The sequence below is a fragment of the Mytilus edulis genome, chromosome 1 (assembly GCF_963676685.1).
Source record: "Mytilus edulis chromosome 1, xbMytEdul2.2, whole genome shotgun sequence".
Taxonomy (NCBI): Eukaryota; Metazoa; Mollusca; class Bivalvia; order Mytilida; family Mytilidae; genus Mytilus; species Mytilus edulis.
This window is the reverse complement of record NC_092344.1, coordinates 41,577,842-41,593,155: the sequence shown is the minus strand read 5'-3', so window position 1 is coordinate 41,593,155 and position 15,314 is coordinate 41,577,842. Positions and strand designations below refer to the sequence as shown.

At 31.7% G+C, this 15,314-nt stretch overlaps 1 protein-coding gene and 1 long non-coding RNA gene across 2 annotated transcripts in view; both read left to right on the top strand.

The window, feature by feature from the left end:
- LOC139482706 (E3 ubiquitin-protein ligase RNF213-like) overlaps positions 1 to 15,314 on the top strand; it is a 419,318-nt gene that overhangs the window by 150,811 nt on the left and 253,193 nt on the right. The window contains exons 19-21 of the mRNA XM_071266774.1: positions 4,093 to 4,336; positions 5,904 to 6,050; positions 7,218 to 7,492. Coding sequence (XP_071122875.1) covers positions 4,093 to 4,336; positions 5,904 to 6,050; positions 7,218 to 7,492 — 666 coding nt within the window. The remainder of the gene's footprint in view (positions 1 to 4,092; positions 4,337 to 5,903; positions 6,051 to 7,217; positions 7,493 to 15,314) is intronic.
- On the top strand, positions 119 to 2,809 carry LOC139482722 (uncharacterized). The gene is made up of 2 exons (XR_011654934.1): positions 119 to 1,238; positions 2,094 to 2,809. It is a non-coding gene; the product is annotated as an uncharacterized lncRNA (long non-coding RNA).

Sequence of the window (15,314 nt, the reverse complement as noted above, 5' to 3'; positions counted from 1 at the left end):
TCATTGTGGTTTGTAGTTTAAAAAATGTGTCCGATGACTCAGCCTACCAAACAAAATGGCCGACATGGCTAAAATTAGAACATAGTGATAAAATGCAGGTTTTGCTTTATATCTTTGAAACTAAGACATTTAGGGCAAATCTTTCAAGATTTAAATGTCCATCAGAATAAGATATATCCCCTCACAAATTTTCAGTTGAATTGGACAACCTGTCGTTGGGTTGCTGCCCTAAAATTGGTGATTTTAAGGTAATTTTGCAGTTTTTGGTTATTATCTTGAATACTATTATAGATAGAGATAAACTGTAGACAGCAATAATGTTCAGCAAAGTAAGATCTACAAATAAGTCAGCATGATCAAAATTGTTAGAGGACCCCTTAAGGAGTTATTGCCCTTTATAGTCAATATTGAACAACTTTTCGTCATTTTTGTAACTTGTATAAAAATCATTTCTAAAACTACTTGGCCAAATTTAACCAAACTTGGCCACAATCATAATACTAGGGTATCTATTTAAAAAAAAAGTGTCTAATGACCCCGCCTACCAACGAAGATGGCCGACATCAGTAAACACATTAACAGGTGAGCGACACAGGCTCTTGAGAGCCTCTAGTTTTTTTTAACTGGATGTGATTGTCATAGCATGGTCACATGAATGGTTTGACTTGTCCAGTCCAGGCCACTTATCAGTTGTTTGTGCTCAATTTGAGTGTATTTATTTAGATTATCAATCCTTCTGCTTTCAAGTACTTTCCAAAAATGGAAACAAATTATTTTCAGGAAAAAAATAATTTCGATTTTTTTGTGGAAAATAATTTTTTGACCCGGGCGCTTATTTTTGACCCGTGTGGGGGGAGGGGAAACAAACATATTTTTAATTTTGGCCTTAGATTTTTTAAGCATCGGTCTACTTGTTGTATGGAATGACTACAAGGTATCATATAAAAAAAGATGTCTGCCTGCCAAGGTTAATTTTACTGTGACCTCATATTCATAGAATAATGATAATATTCATGATATTGAACAGCAAGAATGATGAGTAAGTTGATGTTATATACAAATAAGACAAAATTTTCAGTTGCCTACTAATTATGTAATACATGTAGTAGTTATTTTTGTCATTAAATGATGTTTACCCTTTTATGTGTAGGGCAAGAACATGAAAGATAAAGGGGAAACTATAAACAGAAGAAATTATCAACAAAATAAGATTTACAGAGGTCAACAAAGCCTAAATGGTAAGTCCACTGTTATAAAATTTTTTGTCCTTGAATAATAATTAAATATTTATTAAAATAAGATGTGGTATGATGAAAGAGAAAACTATCCATCAGAGTTCAATTTAGTGGATGTAAGCATTGTAATTACTTATTAGAGGCCATTGATGACCTGTAAGTAATGAGAAAACCCATACCCTATACATGTTATAGTAATCTATAAAAGTCAACACTAACCAAATTTGAAACAGAGCATCAATTCAAACGTCAAATATACCAGACTAATTTATAAAAACAAAAAATTATGAAAAATAAAAATGACGGGTATGAACCAACATCAACCACTGAACTATGTACAAGCTCCTGATATTAGACAGGTATAATATGGCTGGGTTGATATAAAAATAAGAAACACTTAGCAGTCTGAATCCAATGAGACATTTCTCCAATAGAGATCAAATGACATTTAAGGAGGCTCTAGGGTATAACAATTTCAGAAAAATGTTTTAATATTTTTTTTTCATAACTCAATTTATTTATATCTTTATCATATGGTACACCAAATCATTCAAAACAATCAATTCGGTTTGGCCCCAGATGACTTTTAAAATGCATATATCATTGAAAAAGCTCCAAATTATCTCCCTTTGGTGCAAAAAAGCCATTTTTTGGCATTAAAAATGTAATATCTTATTTAACTCATATTTTTTATTATAATTTTAAATAAGCTGTACTTTAACTAAACTATTATAAAATTTAAGCGATTTCTGTAATTTAGTACTTGAATATTTAAATGAAAGTTTATCATATTAATCATAAACATGATAAAATAGCCATTTTATTGATCTGATAATTTTTGAGTTTGTGTATTTGTAGGTCAGAAATCTGGATTTTCATGGTCATCATTCACAGATCAATACTGAACGGAAAACTTAAAGCTGATATTTTTCTCCATAGTGCGACTTTTTTATTAATTTGAAATGGAACATGTTTTTTCCTACATTTATTTGAAAGAGGAAATTTCAACATGATGACTATAAACAAAAAGGAGTCATATCATCACGATCATTGATGCACAAGAACTTGATCATATAAATACAACAATGTAATTATCAATTGAAAGATGGAACGAATGAACAAGATATTAGAATGTTGTTGTCCAAATAAACTTGCTTTGTCTTCTCATTTGAATCTCTCCATTCAATAAAGATGTACAGAGGAAGATCTTTGAAGAACAGATTGAAAAAATGTTTTGTCTAAGAATTGCAGGAATATTCTAGTGAATGAAATTATTTATTGACTTCACTCTTATATAGTGGACTGAATAATTGTACATAGCAAGCTGTGAATAAAGAAAGCAAAAACTTTAACAAAAAGTGTTTATATTATAAATTTGCAATTATAAGCATACTATTATGTACACCACAAAGTTATATATAATTCAAATTGTTTGCCTATACAAGTATTGCAATGAACCTATAACAAAGAAAATCTTACCTCATGAAAAGAGTGAACTATTCAGTCAGAATATGAAATATTTTTTCAGTTCTATTTTTCATAATAGAATAAACAAGACAAAGATTTCAAAACAATATTTTTTCATTTATTTAGAAATTTCATCATTTTGTTTCAGTGAAAGGACTTTATTCTTTGACTGTAAAATATTATTATTATACATTCCAAAATAAGAATAATATTTATTGTCATATAAACAAATAAAAACATGTTTGTGACAAAATTTAAAAAAAATTATATATATGTATATATAAAAAATATAAAAAAAACTCGTATACATTTAAAACATTTTACTACCAAACAGCATTCATTGTAACATACACATAAACTTTATATTTATATATATATATTTATAATTTTAATCCCATAGGATTTTATTTTGTCCCATGGGATATTAAAAATCCCATGGGATAATTATAGTCCCATGGGATTTTTTTTGTCCCATGGGACAACAAATATCCCATGGGACTACAATAATCCCATGGGACCAAAAAAAATCCCATGGGATTTAACCAAAATCCCATGGGATAATGGTAAATCCCATGGGATTTTGCCCTGTCCCATGGGATATTGAAAATCCCATGTTTTTATAATTCAAATTGCAAAATAAATATGAAAGTAACAGTATAAAACCAATGAAATTATTGAATCCCATGTAATTCCGCACATTTTGGTTATATACATGATATTGTAGCTCTTGTTTGAGGCGGCGGCGGATTTGCAAATGAGTGTTTTGCAAATTAAAAGTGTCCAGTGTTATATGTTATATTTAATGATAATACATTTTTAAGACTGGACAATAATGTGGCCACCTCCATTTTAGACAAAAAACATCTAAAAAAAAAATATAAGCTTAAATTGGGGTGTCTTTAATGACCAAATCAGTTCTTTTACTTAAACAAATTGAATCGACTAAAGAAGACACCTGAGTGCATAGAAAATGTCAAAAATCTTTCTTTAGATGTACTTCGAATATAAGACCAAATCTTGTCCTCACCGAACCTACTCCTGTTTTTTCATAGTTCAAGCACAGAGTTGACCATTATTCAATTAGAAATACATGTAGTAGTACGAGATATAACATAATAGGTAAAAATAAGATAAAAGAAATACTGTTCAAGTTGTGTCATAAGGTCTTCAATCAAATATCAAAATCAAAAGCTCCAACATGTCAAACGAATGGATAAAACTGTTAAAGTTTAAAGCTTAAAACTATTCATTAAATAAAAGCATGCATCAGAGACTAAGGTATCAAATAGATCGTTTGTTGGTGTCTGACATATAATGTTATCACACAAACCATTATGTCATTGAATTTAATACTACTGTTTCAACAAGTCAAATATTGATAAAATTTTAGGTCTAGCGTAAGAATTGTGAAATCCTGTCGATCCGGAGTTGGAAAAACATTATACAAGAAAAGAATGGTCCGAGATCTACACGAGCAGCGTTTAGGTTCCAAGAGTCTTCATGCAAACGAGTTAACAATACCTTTACATAACAAATCAATTGACATTGATGAAATTATGTCAGCTCTTCTTGAGGTCACACTTCCACCAACAGAATTGAGGCCGAGGATATTTCATATTGATTTATCTCATGAGGTGGGTTATAATTAGTATTAACATGAAGCATACTAAATTAAAGGATACAAAAATGGTTTTGAAGAACAAGTGTTGCTGTAGTTGATAACACAATTTCATTCGACCATGAAAAACTTGAAACATTATCTTTATTATGTACCTATTGTCATACAAACCGAAATTAGGTCCAAGGACACAGTTATCGTCTTTTGATTTTCGTTCTCTACGAATATAGTCCTTAGTTTAAACAGTGTATAACTTGCATTTTTTATTTGATACAATATCCCAATTTATTTCTTGATATTTTATGCATGAAATATTAAGTAGGGGGATGAAATTACATGTTAGAAAAATTTGTGTGCTTATGCTTTGTGTTAAGTAGTAATTTGATCGAGTTAATAAAAGGTCAAATTTTATTATTCTAATGCTGTCAAACTGAATTTTACACCAGCTTAACACAGAATTGTCAATATTTTGGGTTAGAGTTTGTAGAAGTTTCTATAATTTTGATACTATTTGTCCCACTAGTAGTACACTACACTATAAAAATCTTTTTGAGAAAGAGCAGGTGCGATTTTTTTTAATTTGCATTTATTGTACTACTCTAAAGGAAATGCACTTCAAAATAACTGTGTTCTCGGGCCACATATTATGCATGAGCATTCAACATGCCCGAATCCAAATGTGTAAGTGTGCCAATTGACTTAAAACAAGATTAAAAAGCAAAAATACACGTTACAAGGAAAACATTTGTAATATTAGATACCAATTATTATGAAATCATAGTTATAGAAAACATTATTAGAACAACAAGCATCACATAAATTTAGTGACTGACAATAAAAAAAATCATATGCAAATGTACCTCTTAAGAACACATATTTTGATTTACGCACTGTTTTGTTTACATTCAATATATATATACATATTTATTACATTACAATATTTTTTTTTTATTTTTGATGTGTATTCTCCCCAGCTGCAACATGTGGGAAAAAAGGCTATACCATTATAAACATTATATACATGCATATATAAATATTATATATTCTAACAATTTGTAGTTTCATTTGATATGTATTCTGTCATTCATTGGATTTTCTTTGTTTGTTTGTTATAATTTTTTTGCCTCTCGGGGCGCAAAATTTTATAATAAAATTTATCTTATCTTATTAAGGAGGTTTGCTAATTGGAATTTCTATTACTACAACAATATTTTGAGAAGATTTTCAAGTTCAATAAGTGCAAATACACACATAGTATGCATCAATTTAGTCGTACTGAAACTTCAGGATGACGGACTAATCACAATGTCTTACGATGAGCGAATACCTTGTTGATATATTCTGTAGGAGGATTTCTTTAAGTTGTAGGTGACCATAGTATACCGTCAATTTGCAACTCTAAATCTAAAACTCTTAATTTTATTGAAGTAATTGGACTTTCACTAAATTTTTACTTTCAACGACTCATTGTGACGTACATTTTTCTTTACTTGTTTCTACAGTGTGGTGAACATTTCGATAAGGCGTAGTAATCATGTCTCAAATAATTGTCAGTGACATTGGTGTATAATGTCTTTATCTAGGTACAGCATGGGGTGGATGAATTTTTGTTCCAGCTTCTTGTATTAGGATGCCTAACAAACAGTTCAGGATATGTTTGGAGGAAGTCAACCATGGATTATTATATTGTTGAAACTTTACCTCTGATGGTCAAAGACACAAACACAAAGGTTAATATTTTGTTGTTACTTTAGATACACTAAATCAGCAGTATTTTTATATTGTACATAAGATTTTATGAAGTTGTCAGCCGAGTGATTTATGATGTTTACTTGATACGTATAGTATTACAGATGAACTTAGTTTTATGTTGGTTGGTATATATGCTATAAAATTGACAAAATCATTGTCAACAATGTCAATGTACATTTTTATAAAACAAGTATGTATTAAAGAGTAGATATCAACAATTTTTGTTGTGAATTTCGAGGATTATCACTGTTAGTATTTTGTATAATTTCAAAACAACTCATACAATCTGAAAGTTATAAGATATGGATTATAGGTTGCATTTCTGTAAATATTGACAATGCAATTTCCCATGGGAACTCCTTTTACGGCTAAAACGGGAATTCTTTTACTATGAAGTTTTGAAAAAAATCTTATCCTAGAATTGAAAGTTCATATGCACTACAATTTTTTTCAAAGGTCAAAATATAGGGCTGTGCGGCATATTTTCAACGTTTATATGCCCTGAACTTTTCAGAGTTAAACTAACACAGTTTTCTAACTACCCCTACCTCGAATGAAGGGTTTCCACAGATTTCAATGTAAACAATATGCACATATATATTTACTGGTAACATTCCCAAGTTATGTCTCTATGAGATGGAACACAGAGAGCATATTTTTAACTGGGAACCAGTATGTAAACAAAATTAATGTTCTATGAATATTCTAAATCTCCCCAAAAGAGGCGTGGTTTGAGAAACAGCTGTATTAAAAAAGTGCAACCTTTATATTCCACATTCATAAAATACAAAAGTTTTTAAGGGGCCTCTGTAGCCTAGTGGTCTAAGTTGTTACTACTGTAATCACAAGCCAGTCAACACTGAGGTTGTGAGTTCGAACCCCGCTGACGCGGCTGCACTCGACTCCAATCTAATTGACTAGGACTGTCAGTTTTCCTATCGAAGGTCGCTGGTTTTCTCCGGGCACTCCGGCTTCCTCCACCAAAAAAAAACTGACCGCCACGAAATAGCCTAATTTCGGTGTTTAAAAGTGGCGTTAAAACACCAAAAATAATATCAATTCAAAAGTTTTTAGCGACATGTAGTGTAAGAAAATTGCTGTTTTCGAATATATCGCAAAACGTGTGACATTTGTTGTTTTTACAGAGTGCTATGCTGACATGTATGCACCATTGCTTGAAAATTTTACCATCCGTAATGTGCAGATCACCACAAGAGAATTTAGATATCTTATCAGGTGGTAGAAAGCCACAAGATTTTACTCCACATGATCGGTTGTTTGATAAAGTGGAATTCAGGAGTACAACTTTCCAAAGACCATATCAGTACTTGAAGAGACTTGACACAAACTGTAGATTGGAAACCGTGAATTCCAAATTTCCAGAGGGAGACGAAAAACATTGTTTAGATACGTTATTGAGGTAGGACCTTTTCATAAAAAAAAATAACAACAAAAAGACGACGCTTTGTTTCAATTTGTGAATTCCCATTTTTGACAGCAATGCTGGCTCTTTTTCAAGTTGTGTTTATTCCAAAACTATCACCCTATTAATATGTGCCTTAATTAGCTATCTTATTTCATATGTGTAACCTTTAGAATGTGTAGTCATGGTACAGGTTTAGTGATTTTTTTAGATAACATCTTTGTGGTAAATTATGTACTCTTCCAACATTTCTAATTTATTGTATCTAAACCTTCTATTTGTTTTAACACAATTTGGTATAAATTGTTGTTTCATTCTTAAACAACAGAAAGCATGCGATAAATATATCAATCTTCATTGAGTACAAGCGAAATAACCATGTTTTACACAATCTTGTCGATTTATATTTTGCGTTTTTTTTCTCTACTCGCAAAGGTCACGAAAATAGTTTGCTATTTTTTGACGATTCACGGTTTTCTTGATGATGTATACTATGACTTACAAAAAACTTATACTTTTGACGTATGTGTTTTTTTACAACAATAGGTTTTCAATGTGACCATCTGTAAGCACGGCTAGTTGTTAATTTCTGTGTCATTTGTTTTCATTTGGAGAGTTGTCTCATTGGCATCATACCACATCTTCTTTTTATATGTTATCTTCCTCTTGCCGACTTTATTTATGAAAGACATACATCATACAGAAGCATTTTATCCTGTAATTTAATGGTTGCTTCATGCACATAGATGATGACATACCTTTGAATATTTGAAAACTTTATTCAACACATCTTTCCCATTAGACTCCTTTTATTTAACAATAAATAAATATTTTCATTCAAATATTTCCTGATATATAAATACCTAAGTAGGGACCTCTGTATTTTTAAGGCCATACGATACTGTTGAGATCTCTCACTTTTTTTTTAATGTTTTTTTTACACGAGGCCAATTTCAATGAGTACTTTTGAAATATTCAAAGAAAAATATACCTTCATGACTTACTTTTTAACACACTTTGTTTGATATTTCATAAACAAGGACCAACTGGCGAAGTTAAAACTATCCCTTCATACATTTAACGGACGCCATCACGAAATGGTTGACCGTTATGTTATTACCGTTTCACAGATGATATCGGATATATTCCTTATGTCGTAACTACAATACCTCCCTTGTCATGAAGGTGACCTGCGGAATTAGACTATTCACTGGATTTGTAATAACATAATCAACACGACGGAAGCTACATGTGGAGCAGGATCTGCCTACCTTTCCGGATCAACCGAGTAAAGTCCAGTGTTTGGTTGGGTTCGTGTTGCTTAGATTTTAGTTTTCTATGTGGTGTCCTCTGTACTATTTTTTGTCTGTTTGTCTTTATATTTTTAGCCATGGCGTTGTCAGTTTATTTTCAATGTATGAGTTCGACTTTGACCGTCTCTCTGGTATCTTTATATTTTTCTTTTAAGGGAAGTAAAAATACATTTTAACAAACAGTCGTTACTTTAATGGTTTTTTTTTTTGCCAAATGTTCCATTGATCTATGGCATCAGCATATTGTGACAAGTTAAAGGTTGAAACACATTAAATTTTCGTGACTTTTATTACTATTAGTAAATAAAGAAGTTGGAAATGTTGTTGTGTCTACTGACAAGTACAGAAAAAAGAATCGATCTTTCAGCGCTTGTGGCGGAGCATTCTAAAAACATTACTCGATTGTTTTTAAAAGACGAAATCGGCAATCTATGTGATTGTTTTAAAAGATAACACTCAGGCGCTCATTTATTTTGAAATACGTTAAAATCGCAACGCTATCATGGCTATCATGAAAACAGTCCCGCGGTATAGTCGATGTTTTTTTTCTTATAACAAAATTTATATAACTGGTAACTTGTCAAAACGACTTGAGTATTTTCCAAAACATTTGAATTGTTGCGAAAATTTTACAGAAAAGTATTCCAGTACATTATACCGCAGTCCCACTAGGCCACGATCGCACTACGATCTGTGAAAAAATGCAAATTGTTTTCATTTTTCATGACGTCATTTAGCCATTTGTATGATGTTACAATGATGTCATGTATATTTAGCTTTCGTATCTGAATTTTGCTGTTCGTTAATCAATCGGTTGGTTTTGTTGTTGTTGTTTGTTGTTTTAAATGTTTCACACTTTGTCATTTCGGATCTTTACTGTACGATTTGGGTTTTGCTCGTCATTGTTGAAGGTTGTACGGTGGTTTACGATTTCATACATCACGTCAATTGGTCTCAAAGAAGATGTTTGGTAATCCTACCATATCTTCTTATGTTTATATTGTTGATAATTTTAATAAGACATATTAAGTTGACCGAAGACAGAATAGCCTTTTTCATCATTTGGTCCATAAGAATTCGTAACTTGTGATCTTTCACTTTATATCATATAACTACGTTTTAAAAAAAAATGTTTTGGGGTAATTTCTGGTTAAAAAAGAAGCAATTTGGTGCCAAATTGTCACAGGTTTATTTCTTCAATTGGTTATATTTTTGTTGTGGAGCTTTTCTATTTTCTGTTTTTTGTCCAAAAAAAATTAATGTTTTGAGAAAAAAAGTTGATTTTACATGAAATAAATATATGGCCAAAAAATAGAGGTGACGAATACTTTTGATCATGTACTGTCTTTACATGTTTTGCTTCTTAAACATTCTTTGCTTTTAAATATTTAATTTTAGGCATTTCTGCATGATGAAAGTAAATCCAGAAAAGGACTACGGAAGCATGAAATTTATCAAGTGTTTTAATTAAAACAGACATATTTATAATCTATGAAATAAAGGACCCATTTTTCTTGTTAATTTTTTCCCGCTTTTAACATATATTCTGAAAGTATTTCTTTATCTTTTTTGTAAACTCATGCAATAGTAAGGTGCTGCCTTATATAGCCATTATACGAGGTCATGGATACCGTTGACGGTCAACGAAATCCAGTCTTTAGGTGATGACGATTTAAAGTTCTGAGGATTGGAGAATGGGGTGGTAGGAATGTGAAAATGAATATTTTGGCATTATGAATAACGAGGCCCAAGTCGTTGTGAAAACGAATATTTTGTCCAATAAAATGCATGACAATAAAGGGGATAACTATGAATAAAACGATTTGTACTAGCAAAAAATGAAAAAAAATATCAATCCGGAAAACTGTCTCCACTCCTCCTCAGAAGATCAAATAATCGCCTCTATACATATTTAACAAAATCCGCGTGTACTTAGCCTAGACCAATAAGGATGAGCACCAAGTCTTAGTAAAGGGTCATGTCCTGAAGTCGTTTTGATTTGTTCATGTTTCTGACTATTCAAGAAACGCCCCGAGACAGGAACAGACATTATGCAAAATATATTAAACGAAAAACAGAACAATCTTGTGATATAAACAGTTTTGCTCATCTGTTTGCTTTTGATAAAGATGTAGCTCGTGCAAGAATACATGTGTGAACGGATTGATCTAACACTCAAGTAAAAATAACGTTTTCCGGATACCTTTTTTACTTAATGCTAGCACAGCCACGAAATAATGAAATTAACCCAGGTTCTATGTACTTGCATAAGCTATGAAGACCAGTTCTGCCCTGGACATCTTGTCACACTAGGGGGCAAGTGTATACAACAACCGACATAACGGACAATTTTCTGGGAAGGTACAGCTAATATTGACCGGAAAATAATTTGGACAAGTATAATTCAGCATTCTAGGAGGGGAAATCTTAAATAAATAATACCTAAATTATCATATTTATTTCATACCAAAATACACAATAAATATTCTAATATTATGACAGTAAGTTGTACAACAATACAGAAGTTAAATAAAGTGGGGAAATATCTTACTTTAAGTAGGGGCTTTTAAACTGTTTCATTTAAACCATTTTATACCTAAGTCCTAGCGTTTCAACCCTAAATAATGCCAAAACATCTAAGAGAAGAATTGGTCCAGAACAGTAATAATAAACAAAATGGCTGTAATGAATACTGATAGTTACCTTCGAGGAAAGTATGAATTCTGGACAATGTATAAAATGTGAGTTCAGTATATAATTAATAATAAAATGACTTAACAAATGGTACTTTCTTGAAATAAGATTTGCAATTAAACTAATTTCCAACACAGTCTTACCTTTAACTATGAATAACTTTGTTTAGAAAAGGAGTCAATTTATTGTGTACATAAACACAGGTGAAAGTTTTCATGTCAAAAATTGTAATTATATAAAAGGTAAATACGCTCAAGCTAACAATGAAACTAACAAAATAACTCTTTATACCAATATTGTCACATTCTTCCCCATTTTAAGATCAAATGTCATCATTTTATCTAACAAAATAATGAAGAAGTCTGTAAACGTAATAGTACATGTATATTAAAAATATATCAAAATGTTCAATAAATATGTATCAAAATATTCAATAAATTTGTATCAAAATATTAAAAAAATTTGTATCAAAATATTCCATAAATGTATATAATAAATATGAACAAAAATTAGTCACTAAATGTCAATGTTTCTTTGCTTTTCTTTCATTACGGTCCTTGTTAAAGTATTCTTGTCAAAATTAAACATTAACGTTCGTCCCTAGAATTATAGTACTTGTCCTCTACATGTGGTTTCTTTCTCGACTCCACATATCGTTTTCGCGTTTCCTGAGCATCTTCCTTCCTTTGCTTTTCTTTTTCTTTCATCAACTTTTTCCCTCGTTTGTTGAGCTTCCTTCCTTTCATTTACATCTCCGACTCTATATGGCAAAACATCCTTTGGATCGACGAAATGTTTATTTGTTACCTCCATGCACCTATATCGATCTTGAGAGCATTTGTGGTCCGTTACAAGATGTTTCTTCAGTATCTGTAATTTTCTCCTAGACAAGTCACATATTTGACAGGTATATAGGGTCATATTTTCTTTATGTACACTTCCAAAGTGCGACTTGTATTCATTAAATGACTGGAAAAATGGTTTTTCCCACATTCTTTAATATTACAATACGCCCTAACAGCTGCTCTTGTCCAGTTGGCGTATGTGCAGCTTAATATGGTTTCAAATATCTACATGTACAACTAATTGTTTAGTACTTGTGTCTTTTTGTATTCTGTATGTCAAATCAGTTATTTTCTTTATAACTTTGTATGGACCAGTCCAGCCTAATCCAAGCTTCTTTTTTGCTTCTTGAGGATACATGTACCATCTCCAAACCAATGAGTTTTCTTCAAAACTTCTAATTTTCAAATTTTTATCATAATTTTCCTTTTGTCTATTTGCATTTAAACCAGATTGTGTATGTGCTAACTGAAATGCATTTCTAAGAGCTTCCTGAACCCACTTAACATATGCAATTGGACAAGGTATACTTGTATATCCTTGAGGTATGACAAACATAGCATCAATTGGACATCTTAATTCATGTCCAAACATAAAGAGATTTGACGATTATTTTGTGCTTGCATGTTGAGTGGCTCTGTCTGCCAAATTAATGAATGGATTTTGATAGTCCCAATCATTTCTATGTTCATAAACAAATAAACGTAGAATTGATTGCAAAGTTTGATTGAAACGTTTGACCATTCCGTCAGACTGGGGTCTGTATGGACATGTTCGAGTTTTGTCAATTCCTAATTTGTCACATATGGCGACAAATAGATTAGATTCCAATTATCGGCCTTGATCTGTACGAATTTGGAATGGACAGCCAAATCTGCAAATGAATTCTGTAACAAGATTGTCAGCTACTGTTAGAGCTTGGTGATTTGGTATTGCATAAGATTCTGTCCATTTAGTGAAATAATCTTCCACTACCATTATGTATTCATTTCAACCCGTAGTTATAAGCAAAAGACCTATGATGTCAATAGCTATTCTGTCCAAAGGATATGTAGAAACACTTGATTTCAAAGGTGATATCCCTTTCCCTGGTCCAGGTTTCCCTTTAGCACAAATATATTAATCCATAATTTTATAGAATCTGACATATTTGGCCAAACATTTTTTTCTTTATGAAATTTAAAGTTTTGTCTCTTCCAAAATGAGCTGAATATTTTGTACAATGTAACTGTTGAAAAATAAAACTTCGTATCTGTTCTGAAGCTACAAATTGATAAACAAACCCCTGAATTTTCCTTTCAAAATATTTACATGACAGGTTATTCTGAATGGTCAAGGATGCCCATAACTCATAAAGAATTTTTGTTTCTTTTGATTTGTTTTGAATTTCGGACTTATGGGTTTTTTCATCAGATTGTAACAAATTGTTCAATATAAAACTTATATGTTGGTCATTCTCTTGCATTTCTGTTAATTGCAAATTTATCAAATAACTGAGCCAGTTTGATGTTATATCAAAACTAAGTTCTTTTTTATTGACATTGACCGGTCCGATAGCTAAATGGGTCGCAAGACAACCTCTGACGCGATCAGTGTCGCCGTCAGTTTCCTTGTCATTGATAACTGATTGAATACTTAAGCAGGAGGCGTGGCAATCCTTAACGGTATTCAGGTCATCAATGCAATCCGTGGTTTTGACATTTTCAAAATATTCTATATCTGTTTTCATTTCGGTACATTCTGGACAATTGATTCGTTTACATTTCCGTTTTGGTGTGCGCGATAAACCATCTGTGTTTGTATGCAATGAACCCTTGCGGTGTTGAATTTCCATGTCGTATGTGTCTATGATGGAAATCCATCTCGCGATCATACCTTCCGAGTTTTTGAAATTTTTGAGCCACTTGATCGACACATGATCTGTACGTAAAGCAAATTTGTTGCCATATAAATAATGTCTGAATTGGCACAAGAAAATGATGACCGCTAGCATTTCACGTTTTGTGGAACAATACTGTTTTTGTGCTCTGTTTAAAGTTCGGCTAGAATATGCAATGACATGTTCTTCATCATTTTGGATTTGCGAAAAAACAGCTCCGACCCCTGTTTGACTAACATCTGTATCTAGTATGTAAGCGCAATCTTCACTTGGAAATGATAATTTTGGTACAGTTGTTTAGCATTCTTATAAAGTCTTAAACGCGATTTTACATTTATCATCCCAAAAAAATGATTTATTTTTTTGATTTAGCTGTGTTAGAGGATGAGCGATAGTTGCAAAATCTGGTATGAAACGGCGGTAATAACCCGCGAAGCCTAAGAAACTTCGTAAATCTTTGATATTCGATGGTGTATGCCAATCCTGAACCGATTGAATTTTTTCTGCATCGCATTTAATGCCTTTTGCAGACACAATGTGTCCGAAAATTTGACTTCTGTTTGAAAAAAAACAAGCATTTACTCGGTTTCAGTTTAAGATTTTCTTCTCTAAAACACTGAAATACGGTGTTTCAAAATCTTTTCCATAAATTATGACGTCATCCAGATAGCAAAGACAACGATGCTATTGTAAACTACCTAAAACCTGATTAATGAGTCGGCTAAATGTAGCGGGAGAGTTGCATAAACACATCGGCATTACACGAAACTAATACATGTTCTTGTAATGTAACGGTTTGCTCTTGTACAGTTGTTGTATGTGCAGCTTGACATGGTTTCAAATGATCTACATGTACAACTAATTGTTTAGTACTTGTGTCTTTTTGTATTCTGTATGTCAAATCAGTTATTTTCTTTATAACTTTGTATGAACCAGTCCAGCCTAATCCAAGCTTCTTATTTGCTTCTTGAGGATACCATCTCCAATCAAATGAGTTTTCTTCAAAACTTCTAATTTTCAAATGTTTATCATGATTTTTTTTTTGTCTATTTGCACTTAAACCAGATTATGTACGTGCTAACTGAAATGC